The following is a 27,319-nucleotide window of genomic DNA, read 5'->3' as shown; positions in this document are numbered from 1 at the left end:
GGGGGGGGGGGTCACACCAGAATCTGCAAAAGTCACACGGGCCGCTGGTCACCGCACAGCAATTCTCCTCTCCAGCTCCTCGCCACCCAAAAAGAGAAGCCAAGATATTCAACTCGCGAGCGGCCTTCGACTTCTGCCCCCAAACTGGACTACGGAAATCTGTAGATTGCACTCCACAGACTGACGCACCGGTACGATTCTCACGGAAGACCAGGTAAAAACGGAATTTTTAATTCAGACACTAAAAATAGTTTGTAGGGGAAACACAAATTGAGAATTTACGGGAATAAAGCCCATCCCTTTCCCGAAGCCTCACGGTCCGCGGGGTCCCAAGTCGAAGCCAGGTTCTTCCAGGAGTGTTCAGCCACCACTGTTGAAACAGAGACGCAAGGTCAGTTTTCAAACTAAAAAATGGGCATAGATTTCACTACGACATCGTGAAAAAGGAACGAAAACAACCCCATGTATAATCTGCGTCGTATGGATCTGCGTCCCCCTTTTAGACTGTGAGCCCACTATTGGGTAGGGACTGTCTCTATATGTTGCCAACTTGTACTTCCCAAGCGCTTAGTACAGTGCTCTGCACACAGTAAGCACTCAATAAATACGATTGATGATGATGATGATGGACGCTAGGTACTTTTACCAAACCGGGGGGTAGAGGGGGAGGCAGGTAGGCCTGCGTCACCAAGAAGGCGGCCACTTGGGATTTTAGACCTTATTGTTACTAGGCTATGAACACAGAATATCCACAAGTGTCTAATTTACAAATAATCAAGCCCTCTGCTCCACAGTGCGTAAATTTCTGAATTTTACCTGCAAGGGCGATCCTCAAAAATTGGGGTGGGAGGGATTATGCGGTGGTGGCAATGTAAGTAAGCGTGAATATGGTATTTCATAGACGTAATTATATATGTAAGTAAATCCAGCTTTGCCGACTTTCTCTCCCACTTGCCCCCAGTCTTCCTGGGCCAGCTCTCTCCTCAAGGCACGTGCCCCCTCTGAGCCTACAATGGCACAAACCTAGGCTCTTCTTTCCGACAGGCGAGACCCAAAGACTGCACTGTCCTGCCACCCTAAAGCGACCCGGGATACTGGGGAGTATCTGGGTGACAAGTGTCACCCAGTCCTTCAGCATCCTTGTTGGGTGGTACACAAGATGGCCCGGGGCCCATATCTACCCTACGCCCCGAGCTGTCAACTCACAATCAATCAATCGTATTTATTGAGCGCTTACTATGTGCAGAGCACTGTACTAAGCGCTTGGGAAGTACAAATTGGCATCACATAGAGACAGTCCCTACCCAACAGTGGGCTCACAGTCTAAAAGGGGGAGACAGAGAACAGAACCAAACATACCAACAAAATAAAATAAGTAGGATAGAAATGTACAAGTAAAATAAATAAATAAATGAATAAATAGAGTAATAAATATGTACAACCATATATACATATATACAGGTGCTGTGGGGAAGGGAAGGAGGTAAGACGGGGGGATGGAGAGGGGGACGAGGGGGGAGAGGAAAGAAGGGGCTCAGTCTGGGAAGGCCTCCTGGAGGAGGTGAGCTCTCAGCAGGGCCTTGAAGGGAGGAAGAGAGCTAGCTTGGCGGATGGGCAGAGGGATTGGGGGCATTCCAGGCCCGGGGATGACATGGGCCGGGGGTCGATGGCGGGACAGGCGAGAACGAGGTACGGTGAGGAGATTAGCGGCGGAGGAGCGGAGGGTGCGGGCTGGGCTGGAGAAGGAGAGAAGGGAGGTGAGGTAGGAGGGGGCGAGGTGATGGACAGCCTTGAAGCCCAGGGTGAGGAGTTTCTGCTTGATGCGCAGATTGATCGGTAGCCATTGGAGGTTTTTGAGGAGGGGAGTAATATGTCCAGAGCGTTTCTGGACAAAGATAATCCGGGCAGCAGCATGAAGTATGGATTGAAGTGGAGAGAGACACGAGGATGGGAGATCAGAGAGAAGGCTAGTGCAGTAGTCCAGACGGGATAGGATGAGAGCTTGAATTAGCAGGGTAGCGGTTTGGATGGAGAGGAAAGGGCGGATCTTGGCAATGTTGCGGAGCTGAGACCGGCAGGTTTTGGTGACGGCTTGGATGTGAGGGGTGAATGAGAGAGCGGAGTCGAGGATGACACCAAGGTTGCGGGCTTGTGAGACGGGAAGGATGGTAGTGCCGTCAACAGAGATGGGAAAGTCAGGGAGAGGACAAGGTTTGGGAGGGAAGACAAGGAGCTCAGTCTTCGACATGTTGAGCTTTAGGTGGCGGGCGGACATCCAGGTGGAGATGTCCTGAAGGCAGGAGGAGATGCGAGCCTGGAGGGAGGGGGAGAGAGCAGGGGCAGAGATGGAGATCTGGGTGTCATCAGCGTAGAGATGATAGTTGAAGCCGTGGGAGCGAATGAGGTCACCAAGGGAGTGAGTGTAGATTGAGAACAGAAGGGGACCAAGCACTGAACCTTGGGGAACCCCCACAGTAAGAGGATGGGAGGGGGAGGAGGAGCCTGCAAAAGAGACTGAGAAAGAACGACCGGAGAGATAAGAGGAGAACCAGGAGAGGACGGAGTCTGTGAAGCCAAGGTCAGATAACGTGTTGAGGAGAAGGGAGTGGTCCGCAGTGTCAAAGGCAGCTGAGAGGTCGAGGAGGATTAGGACAGAGTAGGAGCCGTTGGATTTGGCAAGCAGGAGGTCATTGGTGACCTTTGAGAGCGCAGTTTCCGTGGAATGAAGGGGACGGAAGCCAGACTGGAGGGGGTCGAGGAGAGAGTTGTTGTTGAGGAATTCTAGGCAGCGCGTGTAGACAACTCGTTCAAGGAGTTTGGAAAGGAATGGTAGGAGGGATATGGGACGATAACTAGAAGGTGAGGTGGGGTCAAGAGAGGGTTTTTTTAGGATGGGAGAGACATGGGCATGTTTGAAGGCAGAGGGGAAGGAACCAGTGGAGAGTGAGCGGTTGAAGATGGAAGTTAAGGAGGGGAGAAGGGATGGAGCGAGAGATTTCATAAGATGAGAGGGAATGGGGTCAGAAGCACAGGTTACGCGTTATGCAGTACAGGTTCTTTTAATCAAGAATACTCACACGATGATGTTATTAATAGGGATGTGGATCAATTTCACAAAGAAACCAATAAATCCCATTATAGCGAAGCCTATTGCTGTTGCCATGGCGATCTTCTGAAATTCTGCAATCACAAAAATTATAACAGTCCCTTGATTTTCTGCGAATATTGGCGATCGGCAAAACCAAGGCTGCAAATCAGTTGGGTTTTTTTTTCCAATTTCAGCCAAAAAAAGTGGGAAGCAGACTGACTTTATATCCCCTTGTATCCACTTATCGTTTGCGCTCGTGCACCTTTTTTTTTTTTTCCATTTCTGTTTTGGGAACACCAATGACAGTGGTCCTGCTGATGCTCATTCTACTGATGCACCGCCAAATGCTCAATACTGAACTGGACAAATAACTACCGGAGCGATGGATAAGCCTCGGCCCTAAGACGTCAGGACTGAGAACCGATGCCGAGGTATTGATTATCGTGCCAGTGATTGCAGTGCCCCCGCACTCTCTCCCCCTTACCAGATACGTCCTCGCCCATTACCTCTACTGTACTCTCCCAACCCCTCAGTACAGTGCTCTGCGGACAGTAGGTGCTCAATTAATAATCCTGATTCCTGGTTAACCACCCAAGACAGCATGGAAAGTTGAACTCACGCAAGCTCAGACGCAGAGAAGATTGAAGTTGATGATTCACAAACATTACTAGCAAGTAAGATTTTTTTTTAATTTTATATATACTGAATTTATATCTTCGATCTAGGGTCCGGGGAATTTTGCCTTCCCACAGAGGATGAGACAGCAGCCTGTACTGAGGTACACAGTGCTTGAAATGTAAACTGAAGGGACATATACATACTTCAGTAGCTCAAAACTGGAAAGAATAAAAGCCAGTTAAGCAAAAATCTCCTAAGATTTGAAGGGAGGTTTCTTTCACCGTTTTAAACACATTACCTTTTCGGTCTGGCTTAGTGCATCTCTTAACAAGTCGGATTGAATCCTTCACAAATTGCCGGCTTGGCTCGACAAACTGCATCACTTGATCCATGACTGACTGCTTACTAAGGAAAAAAGAAAAAAAAACACCAAAAATACACTGTGAATTATTTCCCCGAGAAGATAAGTTGGGATCGGTAGGCAACACAAGCGTAATATTTCAAATATGTAGTCTGGAGAACCAACATTAGGTTAGACCAGGCTCTTACTAATGAAATATGCCTGGTGTTAATGCAACAGAATGAGCCTAATTTTACTGGGTTAATTAAGATACTTCTCAAAAATATTCAGTGACAGTTCAAGTTCAGTAGGCAGCCTGTAGAATAGATCCAATGTTGTTATATTTTCATTCCTCCTTTGCACTCCCAGTTATAACTGATCAACTGCTCCATCGCAACAGCTTTTTGATATTGCGTTGCTTCATCTACCCAGGATTCTAAAGTAAGCTTGAAGACACTGTAATAATAATAATAATAATAATAATGGTATTTGTTAAGCGCTTACTATGTGCCGAGCACTGTTCTAAGCGCTGAGGTAGAGCTGCTGATAATGGAGAGTACCGCAGCCTAATGGACGGCGCACAGGATGGGGAGTCTGGTGATCTGGGTTCTAATCTTGCCCTGCTGTGTCCCTGAAAAGATGCATCCTCACCTGTAAAATGTGGATTAAATCCCTGTTTTTTCTCCCCCTTTCCCTATGCTCATCGTGTAGAGTAACTTCTGCATCAAACCTAATTGCACTGTATCCACTCCAAAGCTGAGCACACAGAAAAACCTTTAGCTTCCCTAAAATGGTTAACAATAATAATAATAATAATAACAATAATAATAATAATGGCATTTGTTAAGCGCTTACTATGTGCAAAGCACTGTTCTAAGCGCTGGAGAGGATATAAGGTGATCAGGTTGTCCCCTGTGGGGCTCACAGTCTTCATCCCCATTTTACAGATGAGGGAACTGAGGCACAGAGAAGTGACTTGCCCAAAGTCACACAGCTGACAATAATAATAATAATGATGATAGCACTTATTAAGCGCTTACTATGTGCAAAGCACTGTTCTACGCGCTGGGCGGAGCTGGTTGTTATTATAGTGAAATGAGTACTAGCTGTGTGGATCTAGTGGAAAGAGCCCGGGCTTTGGAGTCAGAGGTCATGGGTTCGAATCCCGGCTCCGCCACTCGTCAGCTGGGTGACTTTGGGCAAGTCACTTCACTCCTCTGGGCCTCAGTGACCTCATCTGGAAAATGGGGATGAAGACTGTGAGCCCCGTGTGGGACAACCTGATCACCTTGTAACCTCCCCAGCGCTTAGAACAGTGCTTTGCACATAGTAAGCACTTAATAAATGCCATCATCATTATTATTATTATTATTTAGGAAAGCTTCCTGCCCACTATGCTTGGGTTGCGGGGGTCTTCCCTGAGGCCTAACGGTTACAGCACAGGGCTGGGAGACAGAGGACCTGAGTTCTAATCCCGGCTCTGACGCTTCCCCGTGGGGTGTGACCTTGGGTAAGTCGCTTCTCTTTGCCTCAGTGACCTCATCTGCAAAATGGGGATGGAGACCGAGAGCCCCGTGTGGGATAGAGACTGTGTCCAACCCGATTTGCTTGGATCCATCCCAGCGTTCAGTACAGTGCCTGGCACATAATAAGCGCTTAACAAATACCCCAATCATCATTATTACTCTTATTCTAGGGGACTTTCCACTGGCCCGGCTGGAAGCAGGGGGAAAAAGATGGGCCAAAGCTCTGGCTCATTCATTCAATTGCATTTATTAAGCGCTTACTAAATAATAATGGCATTTATTAAGCACTTACTAAGTGCAAAGCACTGTTCTAAGTGCTGGGGGGGATACAAGGTGATCAGGTTGTCCCACGTGGGGCTCACAGTCTTAATCCCCCTTTTCCAGATGAGGGAACTGAGGCCCAGAGAAGTGAAGTGACCTGCCCAAAGTCACCCAGCTGACAAGTGGCAGAGCTGGGATTTGAACCCACGACCTCTGACTCCAAAGCCCGGGCTATTCCCACTGAGCCACGCTGCTTCTCTGAATAATAATAATAATAATAATAATAATAATGATAATAATGGTGTTGGTTAAGCGCTTACTGTGTGCAGAGCACTGGACTAGGTGCTTGGGAAAGAACAAAACAACAATAAACGGGGTCATTCCCTGTCCAAATGAGCTCAGAGTAATAATAATTGACCTTATTATTATTATTATATTATTATAATATATATATAATGTTATATTATTATTATAATAATAAATAATAATAATTGACCTCGTGGCTCATTGGAAAGAGCACGGGCTTTGGAGTCAGAGGTCATGGGTTCGAATCCCAGCTCCACCACAAGTCTGCTGTGTGACCTTGGGCGAGTCACTTAACTTCTCTGAGCCTCAGTTAACCTCATCTGTAAAAATGGGGATTAAGACTGTGAGCCCCACGTGGGACAACTTGATCACACTGTATCCCCCCCAGCGCTTAGAACAATGCTTTGCACATAGTAAGCGCTTCACAAATGCCATCATTATTATTACCTGTATATATGTATATGTGGTTGTACATATTTATTACTCTATTTATTTATTTATTTTACTTGTACCTATCTATCCTATTTATTTTATTTTGTTAGTATGTTTGGTTTATGTTCTCTGTCTCCCCCTTTTAGACTGCGAGCCCACTGTTGGGTAGGGACCGTCTCTAGATGTTGCCAATTTGTACTTCCCAAGCGCTTAGTACAGTGTTCTGCACATAGTAAGTGCTCAATAAATACGATTGATGATGATGATGATAATAATAATAATAATAGTGTTTGTTTAGAGCTTACTGTGTGCTAGGCCACTGTTCTAAGCAGGGGGGTGGATACAAGGTAATCGGATTGGACCCAATCTCTGTCCCACATGGGGCTCCCAGTCTTCATCCCCATTTTACACATGAGGAAACTGAGGCACAGAGAAGTGATTAATAATAATAATGGCACTTGTTAAGCGCTTACTATGTACAAGCTAAGCCCTCGGGTAGACACAAGCTAATCAGGTTGTCCGTCATGGGACTCACAGGCTCTGCCACTTGCCTGCTGTGTGACTTGGGGCAAGTCACTTCACTTCTCCGGGCCTCAGTGACCTCATCTGGAAAATGGGGGTGAAGACTGGGAGCCCCACGTGGGGACAACCTGACAACCCTGTATCTACCCCTTGTATCATTCATTCATTCGTATATTCCACTCACTGTGTGCAAAGCACTGTACTAAGCGCTTAGGAGAGGATGGTGGGGGGGAGGAGAGAGACAGCAATAGAAGCAGCGTGGCTCAGTGGAAAGAGCACGGGCTTGGGAGTCAGAGGTCATGGGTTCGAATCCCAACCCCGCCACTTGTCTGGTGTGTGACCTTGGGCATGTTACTTCACTTCTCTGGGCCTCAGTTCCCTCATCTGTAAAATGGGGATGAAGACTGTGAACTCCCCACGGGACAACCTGATCGCCTTGTAACCTCCCCAGCGCTCAGAACAGGGCTTGGCACATAGTAAGCGCTTAGCACCATTATTGTTATTATTCTCTGTGCCTCAGTGACCTCATCTGTAAAATGGGGGTGAAGACTGTGAGCCCCCCGTGGGACAACCTGATCACCTTGTAACCTCCCCAGCGCTTAGAACAGTGCTTGGCACATAGTAAGCGCTTAACAAATACCATTATTATCATTATTCTCTGGGCCTCAGTGACCTCATCTGTAAAATGGGGACGAAGACTGTGAGCCCACCATGGGACAACCTGGTCACCTTGTAACCTCCCCAGCGTTTAGAACAGTGCTTGGCACATAGTAAGCGCTTAATACAATTATTATTATTATTCTCTGGGCCTCAGTTCCCTCACCTGTAAAATGGGGATGAAGACTATGGGACAACCTGATCACCTTGTAACCTCCCCAGTGCTTGGAACAGTGCTTGGCACATAGTCAGCGCTTAATACAATTATTATTACTATTCTCTGGGCCTCAGTTCCCTCATCTGTAAAATGGGGAGGAAGACTGTGCGCCCCCCGTGGGACAACTTGATCACCTTGTAACCTCCCCAGCGCTTAGAACAGTGCTTGGCACATAGTAAGCGCTTAACAAATACCATCATCATTATTATTCTCAGTGCCTCAGTTCCCTCACCTGTAAAATGGGGATGAAGACTGTGGGGCCACCTGATCACCTTGTAATCTCCCCAGTGCTTGGAACAGTGCTTGGCACATAGTAAGCATTTATACAATTACTATTATCATTCTCTGTGCCTCAGTTCCCTCATCTGTAAAATGGGGATGAAGCCTGTGAGCCCCCCGTGGGGCACCCTCATCACCTTGTAACCTCCCCAGCGCTTAGAACAGTGCTTGGCACATAGTAAGCACTTACCACCATTATTATTATTATTATTATTCTCAGTGCCTCAGTTCCCTCATCTGTAAAATGGGGATGAAGCCTGTGAGCCCCCCGTGGGACACCCTCATCACCTTGTAACCTCCCCAGCGCTTAGAACAGTGCTTGGCACATAGTAAGTGCTTAATAAATGCCATTATTATTATTATTATTCTCTGGGCCTCAGTTCCCTCATCTGTAAAATGGAGATGAAGCCTGTGAGCCCCCCGTGGGACAACCTGATCACGTTGTAACCTCCCCAGCGCTTAGAACAGTGCTTGGCACGTAATAAGCGCTTAACAAAAACCATTATTATCATTCTCTGGGCCTCAGTTCCCTCACCTGTAAAATGGGGATGAAGACTTTGGGACAACCTGATCACCTTGTAACCTCCCCAGCGCTTAGAACAGTGCTTGGCACATAGTAAGCACTTACCACCATTATTATTATTATTATTATTATTCTCAGTGCCTCAGTTCCCTCATCTGTAAAATGGGGATGAAGCCTGTGAGCCCCACGAGGGACACCCTCATCACCTCGTAACCTCCCCAGCGCTTAGAACAGTGCTTGGCACATAGTAAGTGCTTAATAAATGCCATTATTATTATTATTCTCTGGGCCTCAGTTCCCTCATCTGTAAAATGGGGATGGAGCCTGTGAGCCCCACGAGGGACACCCTCATCACCTCGTAACCTCCCCAGCGCTTAGAACAGTGCTTGGCACATAGTAAGCAGTTACCAGCATTATTATTATTATTATTATTCTCAGTGCCTCAGTTCCCTCATCTGTAAAATGGGGATGGAGCCTGTGAGCCCCACGAGGGACAACCTCATCACCTCGTAACCTCCCCAGCGCTTAGAACAGTGCTTGGCACATAGTAAGTGCTTAATAAATTCCATTATTATCATTATTCTCAGTGCCTCAGTGACCTCATCTGTAAAATGGGGATGAAGCCTGTGAGCCCCTCCCCCCCCCCACCGTGGGACAACCCCATCACCTTGTAACCTCCCCAGCGCTTAGAACAGTGCTTGGCACATAGTAAGCGCTTAATAATAATAATTATTGTTATTATTTATTTTGTTTGACATTTATTTTATTTATTTTAATGGCTCAGTAAATGCCATTCAAACAAAAAGTGGGGTCTGAGGGAGCGGGTGAGGAGGAGGGCAGGGGAAGGGCGGTTCGGGCCGGGCCGATCCGGTTTGATCCGGTCCGGTCCGGTTGTGGGGGAGGGGGGGGCCTCACCTGCGCCGCCGCGACCGCCAGGCCAGAAGAGACACGTCACCCACCGGAAGCGGGGGAAGGAACAGCGGGACGGAACCGGAAACGCCCCCTCCCCGACCCCGCGGCCACAGCGCAGGCGCCCGACGAGGCGGGCGCCGCGGGCCGGCCGGAAGTGTCCCCCAACGCACCGGGTCCCCGGAAAAACCCGGCCCCGACAAAGGGGTTCCCACCCCGGCCCACCGGCCCCTCGCTCACTCCATCGCCGTCATTCATTCATTCATACAAGCAGCGTGGCTCAGGGGAAAGAGCCCGGGCTTTGGAGCCAGAGGTCCTGGGTTCAAATCCCGCCTCCTCCAACTGTCAGCTGCGTGACTTTGGGCGAGTCACTTCACTTCTCTGGGCCTCAGTGACAATAATAATAATAATGATGGCATTTATTAAGCGCTTACTATGTGCCAAGCACTGTCCTAAGCGCTGGGGGAGATACAAGGTAATCAAGTTGTCCCGTGTGGGGCTCACAGACTTCATCCCCATTTTCCAGCTGAGGTAACTGAGGCCCAGAGAATAATAATAATAATAATGATGGCATTTATTAAGCGCTTACTGTGTGCCAAGAACTGTTCTGAGCGCTGGGGTAGATACAAGCTAATCAAGTTGTCCCCCGTGGGGCTCACAGACTTCATCCACATTTTCCAGATGAGGTAACTGAGGCCCAGAGAATAATAATAATAATAATAATAATAATGATGATGGCATTTATTAAGCGCTTACTATGTGCAAAGCACTGTTCTAAGCGCTGGGGTAGATACAAGGTAATTAAGTTGTCCCACGTGGGGCTCACAGACTTAATCCCCATTTTCCAGATGAGGTAACTGAAGCCCAGAGAATAATAATAATAATAATAATAATAATGATGGCATTTATTAAGCACTTACTATGTGCCAAGCACTGTTCTAAGCGCTGGGGGATATACAAGGTAATCAAGTTGTCCCGCGTGGGGCTCACAGACTTAATCCCCATTTTCCAGATGAGGTAACTGAGGCCCAGAGAATATTAATAATAATAATGATGGCATTTATTAAGCGCTTACTATGTGCCAAGCACTGTCCTAAGCACTGGGGGAGATACAAGGTAATCAAGTTGTCCCAGGTGGGGCTCACAGACTTAATCCCCATCTTCCAGATGAGGTAACTGAGGCCCAGAGAATAATAATAATAATAATAATAATGATGGCATTTATTAAGCGCTTACTATGTGCAAAGCACCGTTCTAAGCGCTGGGGAGGCTACAAGGAGATCAGGTTGTCCCACGGTGGGGCTCACAGCTTTAATCCCCATTTTCCAGGTGAGGGAACTGAGGCCCAGAGAAGTGAAGCGACTTGCCCGAAGACACCCAGCTGGCAAGTGGCGGAGCCGGGATTTGAACCCACGACCTGTGACTCCAAAGCCCGGGCTCTTTCCCACTGACGGGGGACAGGAGGACTATCGTTTGTTTGCTGCTTTTGGAAGAGCCTCTTTATCTGTGTGCAGACGTCCTCCTGCGTGGGCAAGCTTTTGCCGCATCGTAATAGGCCCGATGCGATGCGAAGGTAGGCCCGGGGAAACGCTGGTCGGTTCTCTATTTTGGCTTCACACTTTAAGCATGTGCCATCTATCCCTTCAAGGCCCTACTGAGAGCTCACCTCCTCCAGGAGGCCTTCCCAGACTGAGCCCCTTCCTTCCTCTCCCCCTCGTCCCCCTCTCCACCCCCCCATCTTACCTCCTTCCCTTCCCCACAGCACCTGTATATATGTATATATGGTTGTACATATTTATTACTCTATTTTACTTGTACATATCTATCCTATTTATTTTATTTTGTTAGTATGTTTGCTTTTGTTCTCTGTCTCCCCCTTCTAGACTGTGAGCCCACTGTTGGGTAGCGACTGTCTCTTTATGTTGCCAATTTGTACTTCCCAAGCGCTTAGTACAGTGCTCTGCACATAGTAAGCGCTCAATAAATACGATTGATGATAATGATGATGATACGATGTTCCTCGTTGACTACTTTATGTTGTTACAAGTTATGTTGCCAACTTGTACTTCCCAAGCGCTTAGTACAGTGCTCTGCACATAGAAAGCGCTCAATAAATACGATTGATGATGATGATGATGATACGATGTTCCTCGTTGACTACTTTATGTTGTTACAAGTTATGTTGCCAACTTGTCCTTCCCAAGCGCTTAGTACAGTGCTCTGCACATAGTAAGTGCTCAATAAATATGATTGATTAATAATAATAATAATAATGGTATTTATTAAGCACTTACTATATGCAGAGCACTGTTCTAAGCGCTGGGGGCAGGGGGGGAATACAAGGTGATCAAGTTGTCCCACGTTGGGGCTCACAGTCTTAATCCCCATTTTCCAGATAATAATAATAATAATGATGATGGCATTTATTAAGCGCTTACTATGCGCAAAGCGCTGTTCTAAGCGCTGGGGAGGTTACAAGGGTGATCAGGCTGTCCCACAGGGGGCTCCCAGTCTTAATCCCCATTTTCCAGATGAGGTAACTGAGGCTCAGAGGAGGTAAGTGACCTGCCCAAGGTCACACAGCAGACATGTGGCGGAGCGAGGATTTGAACCCATGACCTCCGACTCCAAAGCCCGGGCTCTTTCCACTGAGCCACGCTGCTTCTCATTCATTATTCGTTGTTGAATAATAATAATGAATAGCATTATTCATTCATTCAGTCATGTTTGAGTGCTAACTGTGTGTAGAGCACGACTGTTGGGATGAAATAACCGACTAATTGAATACACAGAAGTGTTAATACTTATGATTTTTATGCCCATCCTTAAGAGTGGTTGCTGGGTTAATGTAACTTGGGAGGGTTAGAATTTAATCAGAGAAGGCTTCCTGGAGGGAATCAATCAATCAATCGGATTTATTGAGCACTTACTGTGTGCAGAGCACTGTACTAAGCGCTTGGGAAGTACAAGTTGGCAACATCTAGAGACAGTCCCTACCCAACAGTGGGCTCACAGTCTAAAAGGGGGAGACAGAGAACAAAACCAAACATACTAACAAAATAAAATAAATAGAATAGATAGGTACAAGTAAAATAAATAAATAAATAGAGTAATAAATCTGTACAAGCATACATACATATATACAGGTGCTGTGGGGAAGGGAAGGAGGTAAGATGGGGGGGATGGAGAGGGTGTACATATCCATTCTATTTATTTTATTTTGTTAGTATGTTTGGTTTTGTCTCCCCCTTTTAGACTGTGAGCCCACTGTTGGGTAGGAACTGTCTCTATATGTTGCCCATTTGAACTTCCCAAGCGCTTAGTACAGTGCTCTGCACACAGTAAGCACTCAATAAATACGATTGATGATGATGATGATGATGATGAGGGGGCTCACAGTCTAGATTGTGGGAATGTGGAGTATCTTTTTTTGCGGAGGCGGGGAGAGGTTGATGTTTGAAAACTGAAGTGTAATCTTGTGGATTGGGGGAGAAGGGAGCTTTGAGGTGGGGAGGTAGCAAGAGCAAGAATAAATTGGAGGAGAGAGAGTGGAGAATAGGAGAAAATTAGATGAGGAGATGGGGAGCTGTACAGAGCGCAAGCAAAGGCAGAACAGGTGAAAAGAGACACTTGTGAAAACTAGGGATAGCTGGCGGACAGCCGTGATGGGCATCTAGCTTTACTTCTATTCATTCTGATGACTTGACACCTGTCAAGCGCTTAGTACAGAGCTCTGCACACAGTAAGCGCTCAATAAATACGATTGATTGATTGATTGATTGTCCACATGTTTTGTTGTTTGTCTCCCCCTTCTAGACTGTAAGCCCGTTGTTGGGTAGGGACCGCCTCTAGATGTTGCCAACTTGTACTTCCCAAGCGCCTAGTACAGTGCTCTGCACACAGTGAGCGCCCAATAAATACGATTGAATGAATGAATTAATAAGGTTAAAGAATCTCTGTTTGATTGGAAGGGAGACAGGTAGCAATTGGAGGTTTTTGAGGCACTAAGAGATGGGCCGAGCGATTTATTCAAGAAGGCCCTAGGTGCACTACAGGATGAAGAAGGAGGTAATCTTTCCCAGCAGACAAGTGGTGGAGTCGCGTTTGGAGACTAAATCTTCTGACTCCCAATCCTGGGCTCCTTCTCTGACACTATATTCATTCATTCAATTGTATTTATTGAGCGCTTACTGTGTGCAGAGCACTGGACTAAGCGCTTGGAAATTGGAGGAGAGAGACTGGAGAATAGGATAAAGTTAGATGAGATGGGGAGTTGTACAGAGCGCAAGCAAAGGCAGAACAGGTGAAAAGAGACACTATGAAAGCTAGGGATAGCTGGCGGACAGCCGTGATGTGCACTAGCTTTACTTCTATTTATTCTGATGACTTGACACCTGTCTACATGTTTAGTTGTCTGTCTCCCCCTTCTAGACTGTGAGCCCGTTGTTGGGTAGGGACCGTCTCTACATGTTGCCAACTTGCACTTCCCAAGTGCTTAGTACAGTGCTCTGCACACAGTGAGCGCCCAATAAATACGATTGAATGAATGAATGAACAAGGTTAAAGAATCTCTGTTTGATTGGAAGGGAGACAGGTGGCAACTGGAGGTTTTTGAGGCATGGAGAGATGGGCCGAGCGATTTATTCACGAAGGCCCTAGGTGCACTACAGAATGAAGAAGGAGGTAACCTTTCCCAGCAGACAAGTGATGGAGTCGCATTTGGAGACTAAATCTTCTGACTCCCAATCCTGTGCTCCTTCTCTGACACTATATTCATTCATTCATTCAATCGTATTTATTGAGCGCTTACTGGGTGCAGAGCACTGGACTAAGCGCTTGGGAAGTACAAGTTGGCAACATCTAGAGACGGTCCCTACCCAACAGTGGGCTCACAGTCTAGAAGGGGGAGACAGAGACTATATCAAGCTAAGACTGAACTAGAACACACAATATGACACCCACAAACACCAATTCCTTCCTTCCTCTCCCCCTCGTCCCCCTCTCCATCCCCCCATCTTACCTCCTTCCCTTCCCCACAGCACCTGTATATATGTATATATGTTTGTACATATTTGTTACTCTATTTATTTATTTTACTTGTACATATCTATTCTATTTATTTTATTTTGTTAGTATGTTTGGTTTTGTTCTCTGTCTCCCCCTTTTAGACTGTGAGCCCACTGTTGGGTAGGGAGTGTCTCTATATGTTGCCAACTTGTACTTCCCAAGCACTTAGTACAGTGCTCTGCACACAGGAAGCGCTCAATAAATACAATTGATGATGCTGATGATGATGACCAATGCCCTTAAAGCTGATTGAACACACTTGATCGATTCAGACTTTTTAAACTAATTCACATTTGTCTTCTCCCGTTTTGGAGAAAAATTGTTGGGTTTCCTTTCATTCTCCTGTCCAGAACGGAGGAAGGAGAACGGTGTCTGAGGACGAGAACCGAAGAGTGGAAGGGGCCAAACTTAGTCCAGATTAAGGAATGGAAGTTGGCTAACGCCTTGATGGACTTGAGTGATGGACTTTTATGCCAGTCCCGCCACTTTGTTCAATAATTTGTTGGACAGCGACCTCTCCGAGCCAATTATTCTGCAGCCCCGGCAGCAAATTGATAACTCCGGGCAATTCTTTAATTAGTACCCCTTAAAAATGGTGAGCTAAATTAGTCAACTATGAAATAACCTCGCCCGAATGATTAACTCCAAATTGCATTTCAGTCCCGTCAACGGCTTTACTGTAGGAGCACGTCATTACTTCAGGATCATTAATTAGAAGGTTGATCCGTCTCTGTTCTAAGGAACCCGCAGCACAGTGTGTAGCCAGATGCCGGCTGGCACGGCTTTTAAAAATTCGCTTTCAAGTGGCCTGCCTGCCATTTAGTGGTGACGTTTCTATTATGGGAAATCGCCTTAGCACAAATGGAAAGGGGCGTGAGGGAGCGGGCGGAGAGTTTGATATCCCCCGATGGTCACTTTCTGTTGTCTGGTCACTTCCACGCCATGTAAAACTATGAAGAAAGGCATGGCTGGCCCATTTGCTCACTGCCCGAGCGTGTTCTCCCCCTCCTCATTCCTAAGACAAGAAGGATTTGGAGCCTCCAGGGACACTTGGGTGTTTTGTGGTTTGATCCCAGACTCGCGATTAGGGAATCCTCCCACCAGGCCTCCCCCCATAATGTGCTCGGAAATTGGGGTGCTGATGGCTAGAAGTGATAAAATTACATTGCACTCTCCCGAGCTCTTAAGGCAGTACTTTGCACGCAGTAAGCGCTCAATAAATACAATTGAACGAATGATAGAAGCACAAGCCAATAAAGCAGCCACTGCAGGATACCCGCAACATAACAATAATTGTATTGATTCAGCACTTACTACGCGCCAAGCGTTAAGGTAGACACAATATACGCAGGTCTTACATCGTCCCTTGGCCGTAATGGGACTCTCACCCGTTGCCGTTCGACACCTTCAGTTTAGACATCATTGCAAAATGAGTAAACACTTGAAGAACTTATCGTTTTTTCACTAGCTAAAATTTTGGGATTGAGAGGTCTCGCGCTAATTTTAAGGAGAGCTGGATCTGTGAAAATGTTTCGAGAAGACCTGATGGAAAGCGGATTTCAGCGGGAATATTGGGAATTCAGGAGTTGGCTTGCTAAAAGGTACTTTACGAAGACAAGAAGGCTGTTCCAACTAAACTGGATAAATCCTTCAAAGTTGAAAAACTAATACCGACGTCAGCAGAACAAACTTCTATTTTTGCAGCCTCTTGCAAAGTTATAGACCTATTATAACTCATCATTTAGTTAATGTGATAGGCTTTGAATTACTTTAACGAAGATTAAGCAATTAGTTTAGCGATGCTTAATATAACGGTTATAGGGCACATAAATTTCATCTTTCTTCCAGAAGTTTTGGAATGGATCCCAGCTGATAACACGTAAGCCGACGGGGAAAATGTAGCCCACGAACGTTTCATGGTGCAACCATCCTTTGGAGGAGCACGTCATGGCTGCATCACTGGGATGCATTTGTATTCTGTGCATATCCCCAGTAGCATTGGCAGTTGAAAATGGCTAAGTGGTCAAAATGGTGCAGGAGTAGGGAAACGGCGTGTCTTAGTGGGAAAAGATCAGGCCTGGAAGAGAAGGGTCCTGGGTTCTAATTCTGCTCTGCCACTCACCTGCCGAGAAATGGGGATTAAATACTGCTCTCCCTCCTTCTTAGATTATGAGTCCCATGTGGCACAGAGGCTACCAGAATAGGTCACTTTGTGTCTATCCCAGTGCTTAGTATAGTGCCGGGCACATAGTCAACACTAACTGTTGTTGTTGTTGTTTGTTTTGCTATGTTTGTGTGTGGTATTTGTTGAGCGCTTACTATGTGCCAAGCACTGTTCTAAGCACTGGAATAGATCCAAGTTATCTGTTATTATTATTAGTATTAGTAGTATTTTTTGATACAAGTTATCAGGTAGGACACAATCCCCATCCACATGGGGCTCACAGTCAGCCTTTTACAGATTTTACAGGTGAGGTGGCTGAGGCACAGAGAAGTGAAGTGACTTGCCCAGGGTCACACAGCAGACAAGTGGCGGAGCTGGCATTTGAACCCACGTCCTTCTGACTCCCAAACCCATGATCTATCCGTGAGGACACACTGCTTCTCTATTATTACAGTTAGTATTGTGATTGTTGGTTTTGATTGATAATAATAATAAGCCAATACCATATCTTAGTGGCCAAAAATGCCCCTAGGCCCTATATCCTGGTTCAGAATTGCCTTCAGGAGCCCATGTCAAATGCAGATTCAGGTATTCTGCAGTATAAACTCATCCGTTCCCAGTTCCTCCAGAACTCCTGATAGTTTAATAATAATGATGCGAAGCACTTACTATGTGCCAAGCGCTGTTCTAAGCGCTGGGGACTCGGTACCTAGCCCTTCACTCTTCTGGAGCTTCCACTCTTTGGAAGGGAGTTTGAAGGTGGCCAACTCCTTTACGATCTCCGGGGCTGGATCATCAATCGTATTTATTGAGCGCTTATTATGTGCAGAGCACTGTACTGATGGATGACTTCATGGGGAAGCCGCGTGGCTCAGGGGAAAGAGCCCGGGCTTGGGAGTCCGAGGGCATGGGTTCAAATCCCGGCTCCGCCACTGGTCAGCTGGGTGACTGTGGGCAAGTCACTTCTCTGGGCCTCAGTTCCCTCATCTGGAAAATGGGGATGAAGACTGTGAGCCCCCTGTGGGACAACCTGATGGCCTTGTAACCTCCCCAGCGCTTAGAACAGTGCTTTGCACATAGTAAGTGCTTAATAAATGTCATTATTATTATTATAACCGCATTTGGGTAGCCAATTTCAGTGTTTTCTCCCCCTCCTCCCCCTCTCCATCCCCCCGTCTTACCTCCTTCCCTTCCCCACAGCACCTGTATATATGTATATATGGTTGTACATATTTATGACTCTATTTATTTATTTATTTATTTATCTTACTTGTACATTTCTATCCTACTTATTTTATTTTGTTGGTATGTTTGGTTCTGTTCTCTGTCTCCCCCTTTTAGACTGTGAGCCCACTGTTGGGTAGGGACTGTCTCTATGTGATGCCAATTTGTACTTCCCAAGCGCTTAGTACAGTGCTCTGCACATAGTAAGCGCTCAATAAATACGATTGATTGATTGATTGATTGTTTTGAAACCTTGTTGTATCGTGCTCTGCTATGGGCTTGGTACAGTGCTCTGTACCCAGTAAGCACTCAGTAAACACCATTGATTATTGGGCTTTTACCCCTGATGGTCGAATATCTTCCCCCCCCCGTCCTGGCAGCTCTCTAGTCTGCCTAGCTCTGGGGCTCACGCTAGCCTGTTGTCCCTTGGCCTTTGGTAATGCACTGTCAGCCTATCTTGGTCCCTATCTCCCCACCCCATTCAGTCTGCCCCTCCCTTCTCTCACCAGTTGCCATCAAATGATTATCACCACAGATTTTCTGTCCGGGAGAATACATTCTTTGGCGTAATAAGCATTAAATATATTTTTTCCACCAGGTGGCAGGCAAACATTACTAAAAAAGCACTTCACCCTCTAGATGACACAGTCGTGTTTAGTAATGTTTAGTAAGAAAAAGCACTTTCACCCTCTAAATGGCACCGTCATGTGTAGTAAGAAAAAGCAGTTCACCCTCTAAATGACACAGTCATGTTCTTTCTAACATCCTTTCCGTTTCCCACTGACGTTTCAACAGATTTATGGCAGGTCAGCTTCCTATTTCCCGGGCACCAATCCAGGAATATTTTTTTACTTTTCCTAAGACTTTCTCAAGGTCCAAACTGGAGTAAAGCCCTACTGAGAGCTCACCTCCTCCAGGAGGCCTTCCCAGACTGAGCCCCGTCCTTCCTCTCCCCCTCGTCCCCCTCTCCATCCCCCCATCTTACCTCCTTCCCTTCCCCACAGCACCTGCATATACGTATATATGTTTGTACATATTTATTACTCTATTTTACTTGTACATATCTATTCTATTTATTTTATTTTGTTAGTATGTTTGGTTTTGTTCTCTGTCTCCCCCTTTTAGACTGTGAGCCCACTGTTGGGTAGGGACTGTCTCTGTATGTTGCCAACTTGTACTTCCCAAGCGCTTAGTACAGTGCTCTGCACACAGTAAGCGCTCAATAAATACGATTGATTGAGTAAAGGGCTCTAGCATGGGAGCGGTAGTTCACAATCCACCTTCTAACTATAGCCTAAAAAAATCAGCTAATAGGTCGAGAGGTGTGGAATTCCTTAATGAGAGGCTTGTAATGGCTTAGAGGGGAAAGGATAATAATAATAATGATGGCATTTATTATGTGCTTACTATGTGCAAAGCACTGTTCTAAGCGCTGGGGAGGTTACAAGGTGATCAGGTTGTCCCACGGGGGCTCACTGTCAATCCCCATTTTACAGATGAGGGAACTGAGGCACAGAGGAGTTAAGTGACTTGCCCAAAGTCACACAGCTGACAATTGGTGGAGCCAGGATTTGAACCCATGACTACTGACTCCAAAGCCCGTGCTCTTTCCACTGAGCCACGACCGTCTCTATATGTTGCCAACTTGTACTTCCCAAGCGCTTAGTACAGTGCTCTGCACACAGCAAGCGCTCAGTAAATATGGTTGAATGAGTGAATGAATGGCTAAGACAGAAGGTGACCATCACTTCATCCCTCAAGCATCTTAATAATAATAATGATAATAATTGGGGTATTTAAGCGCTCACATTGTGTCATGGCTTGTACTAAGTGCTGGGGTAGATACAAGATAATCAGGTTAGATATAGTCCCTGTCTGATGTGTGACTCACAGTCCAAGAGGTGGCAAAGAGATATATCAGGTATTTAAAACCCATATTACGGATGAGGAACGTGCGGCACAGAAGTGGAGTGACTTGTCCAAGGTCACACAGCAGCTCCAGTGGTGGAGCTGGGATTAGTATCTAAGTCTCCTGACTCCCGGGAACATGCAATTTTCACTCGGCCATAAAGCTAAGTGAAAAGCAGATAACAATTTGCCTCACTTTCTCTTTTCTTCCTGGGGATGGTCTCAACAATCCATCCGTCCAGAAAATGTTCTCCGTCTCCGATCTGGACACTCCGAATAGAGCCGGGCTTAACTACTGATGAAGATTTAGACTAATCAATCAATCAATCGTATTTATTGAGCGCTTACTGTGTGCAGAGCACTGTACTAAGCGCTCGGGAAGTACAAGTTGGCAACGTATACAGTCCCTACCCAACAGTGGGCTCATAGTCTAAGACTAATACGGTATTAGTGAGCGCGATCTCCCATGGTCCATATTTAGGTGCTGTAGAAGGGACATGATGATGGTATATGTTGAAATCTTTCCATTTAATGCCCTATCTCAGGGAACAAACTATGTCTTCTGTGGGGTTGTAACTTCTTGAGGCAGGAAGTTGGGATTTTTCCTTCTCTCTTGACCACTCCCCCCTCACTTACTGCCTAACGTGGTCTTTATGCACCTATAGAGAACGAGCCCACTGTTCTTCACACTCAAAGACCCTCTTCACAGTGAAATTTGCCTGTGCGTGCGTGTGTGTATGAGTGAAAAGCACTATCATCATCATCAATCGTATTTATTGAGCGCTTACTATGTGCAGAGCACTGTACTAAGCGCTTGGGAAGTACAAATTGGCAACATATATCCCACTATGTGGGATCCCCAGTCCTGACTGCATTGTGCACGCAAAAAGGCTGTAGCTGGCTGTGTTGCCGTGTTCACAGTTCACAGCACAAATTATCCTGGTCCTGTTTTCACGGTTGCTTCCACTTTAAAAAGAAAAAAAACTGTTTCAGCCAATTTGACATGAGGTGTAAATTCAGTGAAAAGAGCCATGGGGGTTAGTATGGACCAGATGATGAGTCTGAATCAGTGATGTGCTCTTCCATTGAAAAGCCGACATGATATTGGGTTTTATTAATAAGAGTTTGATGTGCCAGAGTTGGAAAGTAACCCAGTCGCTGAATTTTGCTCTTGTCAGATCTGTACGAGTAGTATGTCAAACAACAAAATGATTTAAAGAGATGGGAAATTGGGCCTATGATTATTAAAAGAATTGGGGTTGGGTTAGCCTACAGAAGCGAAGTCTGTTTTCAATCAATCGTATTTGAGTCCTTACTGTATGCAGAACACTGTACTAAGCTTTTGGGAGAGAACAGTACAACAAGAGTTGATAGAAAGGTTCCCTGTCATCATCATCAATCGTATTTATTGAGCGCTTACTATGTGCAGAGCACTGTACTAAGCGCTTGGGAAGTACAAATTGGCAACATATAGTGACAGTCCCTACCCAACAGTGGGCTTACAGTCTAAAAGGTGAGTTGTCCACCGTCCACAGTGAGCTTGCGGTCTAGAAGGGGAGACAGACATTAATATAAACATTTCATTTCACCATCACCATGGTGTTAAGCACTTACTCTGTACCAAACAGCGTACCAAATGCTCAACTAGGAACTGGAGAGTCAAATGAAACACTAGTCCTTTCCCACGCAGTACTTACCATCTAAGTTGAAGAGAACAGGCATCTTATTCCCATATTACAAAGGAAGAAGCTGAGGCCCAGAGAGGCCAGGTGATGTATCTGGGGTCACACAGCAGGTCTGTGGCAAAGCTGGGACTAGAAACCAGGTCTTCCTGACTCGCTGTGGGGTGCTAATCAAGTTGTTTTTTTGAAGACTGACCAAAGGCAGTCTTAAATGGTTTTAAATAAAAACAGGAGGGCTTTGGGGGGAAACTCAGAAAGAGCATCTTAATTATCAGTATGACATAATGCTGAATTGAACCGTCAAGGGAGCATGTGTATTCTCCATCCCTGGACATCTTTAAGGAAAGAATAGACACCCATCTGTCCTGGCCGGCTTAGTCACTCGCTTGCCTCGAGAGATGCGGGGGGGGCGGTGGTTTTGACCAGATGATATCCCCAGGGCCCATCTGGTTCCAGGATTTTCTGATTCTATAAAAGGGCTCACAGTGTACTCATTCCTATGATTTCCTCAGTGTACTATCTGTTCCATTTAAGGAGATCGTTGGCTCTCTGGAGTCAGAGTGCTAAGTAGGTTTATTTCCAGCTGTTTAACGGACACGTTGATGCCATTTATTTTCCTAGCTTGTCATAGTTTTGGGTTGTTGTTTTTTTCCTCTGTCTTTTCGCCTGGGTGATGAAGTGGTCAACTATTTGGTCATGGAGAGCTGCGCCTTCTTTGTGGTTGGTTTATACCTTCTGCCATCAAGTCTTCCCAACAGCCACAAGGAAATTTGGTGACCAATTTGGTGATCAAAAGCTTCTGTTAATGAACAGGAAAAGGCAGGAGATAATCTCAGGGGTTTAGAGTGATGCTGAAGCGGGCAATTTCCCGATCAATAAAAATGATAATGGTGGTGGCATTAGCATTTTCTGTGTGGTAAGCTTTGGAGTAGATTGGTTAACTAGATGGGGCTCAGTCTGAGGAGGAGAGAGAATGGGATATTTAATCCTTAATTTACAGATGAGGAAACTGAGCCACAAAAGTAAAGTGACTTGCCCAAGGATGCACAGAAAGTAAGTGGCAGATCCAGGATTAGAACCCAGATTGTCTCTCTGATTCTCCGGTCCGTATCCTGTCCACTAGGCCTCAGAGCTTCACCATTTTAGCTCACGGGTGGGGGGCCTCTCCCCTCCTACCTCAACCTACCTCAACCCTCTGAATATTACTTATGTGCATAGCTTTGAACTATGTTGCTTCCCCTTAGCTGTAATTTATTTTAAGCTTGTCTCTCCCCACAAGCCTGTTGTAAACTCCTTGAGGGTAAGGATTGGGTTTAACAACTCTATTGTACTTTCCCTGGTGTTTATCAATCAATCAATCGTATTTATTGAGCGCTTACTGTGTGCAGAGCACTGTACTAAGCGCTTGGGAAGTACAAGTTGGCAACATATGGAGACAGTCCCTACCCAACAGTGGGCTCACAGTCTAAAAGGGGGAGACAGAGAACAAAACCAAACATACTAACAAAATAAAATAAATAGGATAGATATGTACAGGTAAAATAAATAAATAAACAGAGTAATAAATATGTACAAACATATATACATATATACAGGTGCTGTGGGGAAGGGAAGAAGGTAAGATGGGGGGATGTAGAGGGGGACAAGGGGGAGAGGAATAGACTGTGAGCCTACTGTTGGGTAGGGACTGTATATGCTGCCAACTTGTACTTCCCAAGCGCTTAGTACAGTGCTCTGCACACAGTAAGCACTCAATAAATACAATTGATTGATTGATTGGTAGTACAGTGCTCTTCCCCTCTAGGCTGAAAGCTCCCTGTGGGCAATGGAAAGCATCTACCGACGCTGTCGTATTGTACTCTCCCTAGCGCTTAGTATAATCCTCTGCATGTAGTAACTGCCCCCAAAATACCATCATTTGCTCTGTGCAGAGTAAGTGCTCAATACTATTGACTGGAAGAGGTGGATATTATTGGCCCCATTTGACATAAGAGGAAACTGAGATCCACAGAGATCAAGTGACTTGCCTGAAATAATCGAGAAGGCTAGTAGTACAGTTAGGACTGATAATAATCAGTCAACCATATTTATTCATTCAATCAATCGTATTTAGTGAGCGCTTACTGTGTGCAGAGCACTGTACTGAGCGCTTGGGAAGTACAAGTTGGCAACATATAGAGACGGTCCCTACCCAACAACGGGCTCGCAGTCTAGAAGGGAGAGACAGACAACAAAACAAAATGCACTGAGTGTGTGCAGAGCATGGTACTAAGAGCTTGGGAGAGTATAATATAACAGACACATTCCCTGCCCACGATGAGCTTACAGTCTAGTCTATAGTCAGGATTATTTTGTTTAGCACTTACTACATGCTAAGGGCTTGGGTATGTAGAAGATAAGGAAATTGGACACAGTCCCTGTCCCACATGGGGCTCACAGCCTAAGTAGAAGGGAGCAGGAGTTAATCGTCATTTTACAGATGAGGAAACTGAGGCAACAAAAAGTTGTGACTTGCCCAAGGCTATGCAGCGCACAAGTGGTGGAGCTGGCATTCGAACCCAGATCCTCTGTCCCCTAGCCCCGTGCTTTTCCTATTAGGCTACACTGCTTACAGTGTAAGCCACATCTTCTGACTCTGACCTGTGCTCTCTCCTGCTGTCCTGAAACACATTTTGGAGAGCACATTATGTAGCGTTAAAACAAATATTTGTGCTTTTAATACTAAACCTATCTGGAATTGAACTTTTCGTTTTGAGTTCTGGAACATGTGCTTTCACTCGACTGAGTTTTTCTTTTAAGTGGTAGCGGAGTTTATCCTGCATTGTGCATGATCAGGGTGGTCTCTGAGTTCCTTGGTTTTTTGTTTTTTTTTAATCTCTGATTCTGGCAAAATGACTTTTTGGACCTGAATGCTGTTGCTAAATTCTGTGCATTATCCAGTGATGCGTGATTACGCAAACAAATGGAAAATGAAATTGAGGAGTCTCTGGGGAGGCTGACAGAGTTTGTTGCCAAATGGGACATCATACTGTACGATCAGGACACCCCATAATTCACGCATCCAGCCCCCCGAGCAGTTTCACCTGCATTACATGTCACACCCGACAGCCAATGTTAAGCCAGGATGACCACTTGGCATGTAGTAAGCTCTTTACAAATGCCATTATTATTATTATTATAATTAATAATATGGTTTTGGAATGAAACCAGGGAATCAGCATCAAGGAAACTCATCTCCGTTCAACTTTGCCGGACATGACGTATGAGAAGAATGGATGGGTTTGGTGGACTATTTGGGGCAGCAGAAACGGGGCAGTGCAAGGAAGGACGGAAGAACAAACTTTGAATACAAATAGTCTCAAAATGGTAGCTTAGCAGAAGATACTTGGCTGGCGTGCCTGCCTCTGCTAAGCAGCAATTAGGAGAAAATTTCTCCCCTCATGTAGAGGCTACCCTTTAATGCTCACCACTGTGGAAATAGCCAGGGGTCCTGAAAGGTCCCCAGTGACCTATTTCTTCCCTGAATGATTGTACTCTGGTCTGGGGTCTCTGCAGCCACTAAACACTCAGGAATTACACTAAAAGGGCTGTGTCCTGATCTTTGAGGTTCAGGAAGGGATCTCTAAGTGGGGAACCACCAATTGCTGCAGTGCTGGTATGGAATTTTTTTTGGATTCACCTTGTTGTTTCTTTCCAAATGTATCATAAAGTCTCTTCTGAATTTATATTGCACCTTTTCCTAGAGTACTTAATATTTATTTTAATGTGCCCCCCCCAACAAGATAAGCGCCTTGAGGGCAAGTCTCGTATCTGCTAACTCATACTGTTCTCTCCCAAATGCTTAGTACAGCAGTGTTTTGTGCAGGGTAAGCACTCAATTGATTGTTTGTTATAGCAGAGCTAGAAATGTGCCCTCCTGGGGTCATGAAGAAAACAAACTCTTTTTCTGTTTCCCTTCTTACAGTGAGCTCTCACTTGACGTAGCTCATGTAATAATAATAATAATAATGGCATTTGTTAATCAATCAATCAGTTGTATTTATTGAGCGCTTACTGTGTGCAGAGCACTGTACTAAGCCCTGGGGGGAGGGGGGGGGATACAAGATGATCAAGTTGTCCCACGTGGGGCTCACAGTCTTCATCCCCATTTTACAGTTGAGGTAACTGAGGCTCAGAGAAGTTAAGTGACTTCCCCAAGGTCACACAGCAGACATGTGGCACAGTTGGGATTCGAACCCATGACCTCTGACTCCAAAGCTCTTTCCACTGAGCCACGCTGCTTCACGTACCCTGTTACTCAAACACCAACTCATCCACAAAGCACCCTTATTTCTTCCTCTTATCTGTTCGTTATTTTACTGTAGCTTCCCTACTAGATTGTGCGCTACTTTTGTCTGCTCTGTGACCTTGGGCAAGTCACTTCACTTCTCTGTGCCCGTTCCCTTATCTGTAAAATGGGGATTAAGACTGTGAGCCCCATGTGGGACAACCTGATCACCTTGCATCTACCCCAGTGCTTAGAACAGTGCTTGGCGCATAGTAAGCACTTAACAAATGCCATCATTATGTCCTAGCTCTAATATACCCTCCCGAGAGCCGAGTACCATGCTCTGTACACAGTAGGCCCTAAATAAATACTCTGGATGAGGTTGAGGCATCTGTGGCGGCCCTACTGAGAGCTCACCTCCTCCAGGAGGCCTTCCCAGACTGAGCCCCTTCCTTCCTCTCCCCCCCGTCTCCCTCTCCATCCCCCCATCTTACCTCCTTCCCTTCCCCACAGCACCTGTATATATCTATATATGTTTGTACATATTTATTACTCTATTTATTTTACTTGTACATATCTATTCTATTTATTTTATTTTGTTAGTATGTTTGGTTTTGCTCTCTGTCTCCCCCTTTTAGACTGTGAGCCCACTGTTGGGTAGGGACTGTCTCTATATGTTGCCAACTTGTACTTCCCAAGCGCTTAGTACAGTGCTGTGCACAAAGTAAGCGCTCAATAAATACGATTGATTGATTGATTGATTGATTGGAGGGCCATCGCAGCCCGTCCACTGTTACCTGACATGCTGAAGAGCACTGCTTCCTTAAGAGGGTATGCAACTATGGAAGGGACGCGTCCCCCAATAAGGAGTCCTTCTCGTGACCCTAGGAGGGTGTACTGCTAGCTTGTGTCCAGGACTAGGGCTGGCTGATGAGTTAATAGTAATAATTATGGTGTTTAAGCGCTTATTATGTGCAAGGCACTCTACTAAGTGCTGGAGTGAATACAAGCAAATTGGGCTGGGACACAGCCCCTGTTCCACACCCGGCTCACAGTCCTAATCTCCATTTTACTAATGAGGTAACTTGTTGTCTGTCTCCCCTTTCTAGACTGCGAGCCCACTGTTGGGTAGGGACCGTCTCCATATCAATCAGTCAATCAATCGTATTTATTGAGCGCTTACTGTGTGCAGAGCACTGTACAAAGTGCTTGGGAAGTACAAGCTGGCAACATATAGAGACAGTCCCTACCCAACAGTGGGCTCACGGTCTAGAAGGGGGAGACAGAGAACAAAACCAAACATACTAACAAAATAAAATAAACAGAATA

The 27,319-nt window shown here is 45.8% G+C and overlaps 1 protein-coding gene across 1 annotated transcript; it reads right to left on the bottom strand.

The window, feature by feature from the left end:
• Positions 1–210: 210 nt before the first annotated feature.
• Positions 211–9,769, bottom strand: SEC61G (SEC61 translocon subunit gamma). The gene is made up of 4 exons (XM_038760459.1): positions 9,685–9,769; positions 4,005–4,111; positions 3,078–3,180; positions 211–370 (listed from the first exon to the last, which is right to left on the bottom strand). The coding sequence occupies exons 2-4, from the start codon at positions 4,096–4,098 to the stop codon at positions 361–363; spliced, it is 207 nt and encodes a 68-aa protein (XP_038616387.1). The 5' UTR covers positions 4,099–4,111; positions 9,685–9,769; the 3' UTR covers positions 211–360.
• Between the last annotated feature and the right edge of the window lie 17,550 nt (positions 9,770–27,319).

The sequence above is a fragment of the Tachyglossus aculeatus genome, chromosome 18 (genome assembly GCF_015852505.1).
Source record: "Tachyglossus aculeatus isolate mTacAcu1 chromosome 18, mTacAcu1.pri, whole genome shotgun sequence".
Taxonomy (NCBI): Eukaryota; Metazoa; Chordata; class Mammalia; order Monotremata; family Tachyglossidae; genus Tachyglossus; species Tachyglossus aculeatus.
The sequence above is the reverse complement of the archived record's forward strand: the minus strand, read 5'-3'. Positions and strand labels throughout refer to the sequence as shown.

Excerpts from the sequence above, each read along its gene's own strand:
- SEC61G (XM_038760459.1), bottom strand. The coding sequence starts at position 4,098 with ATGGATCAAGTGATGCAGTTTGTCGAGCCAAGCCGGCAATTTGTGAAG. Across the intron at positions 3,181-4,004 it reads CACTAAGCCAGACCGAAAAG|AATTTCAGAAGATCGCCATG; the intron begins GTAATGTGTTTA and ends TTGTGATTGCAG.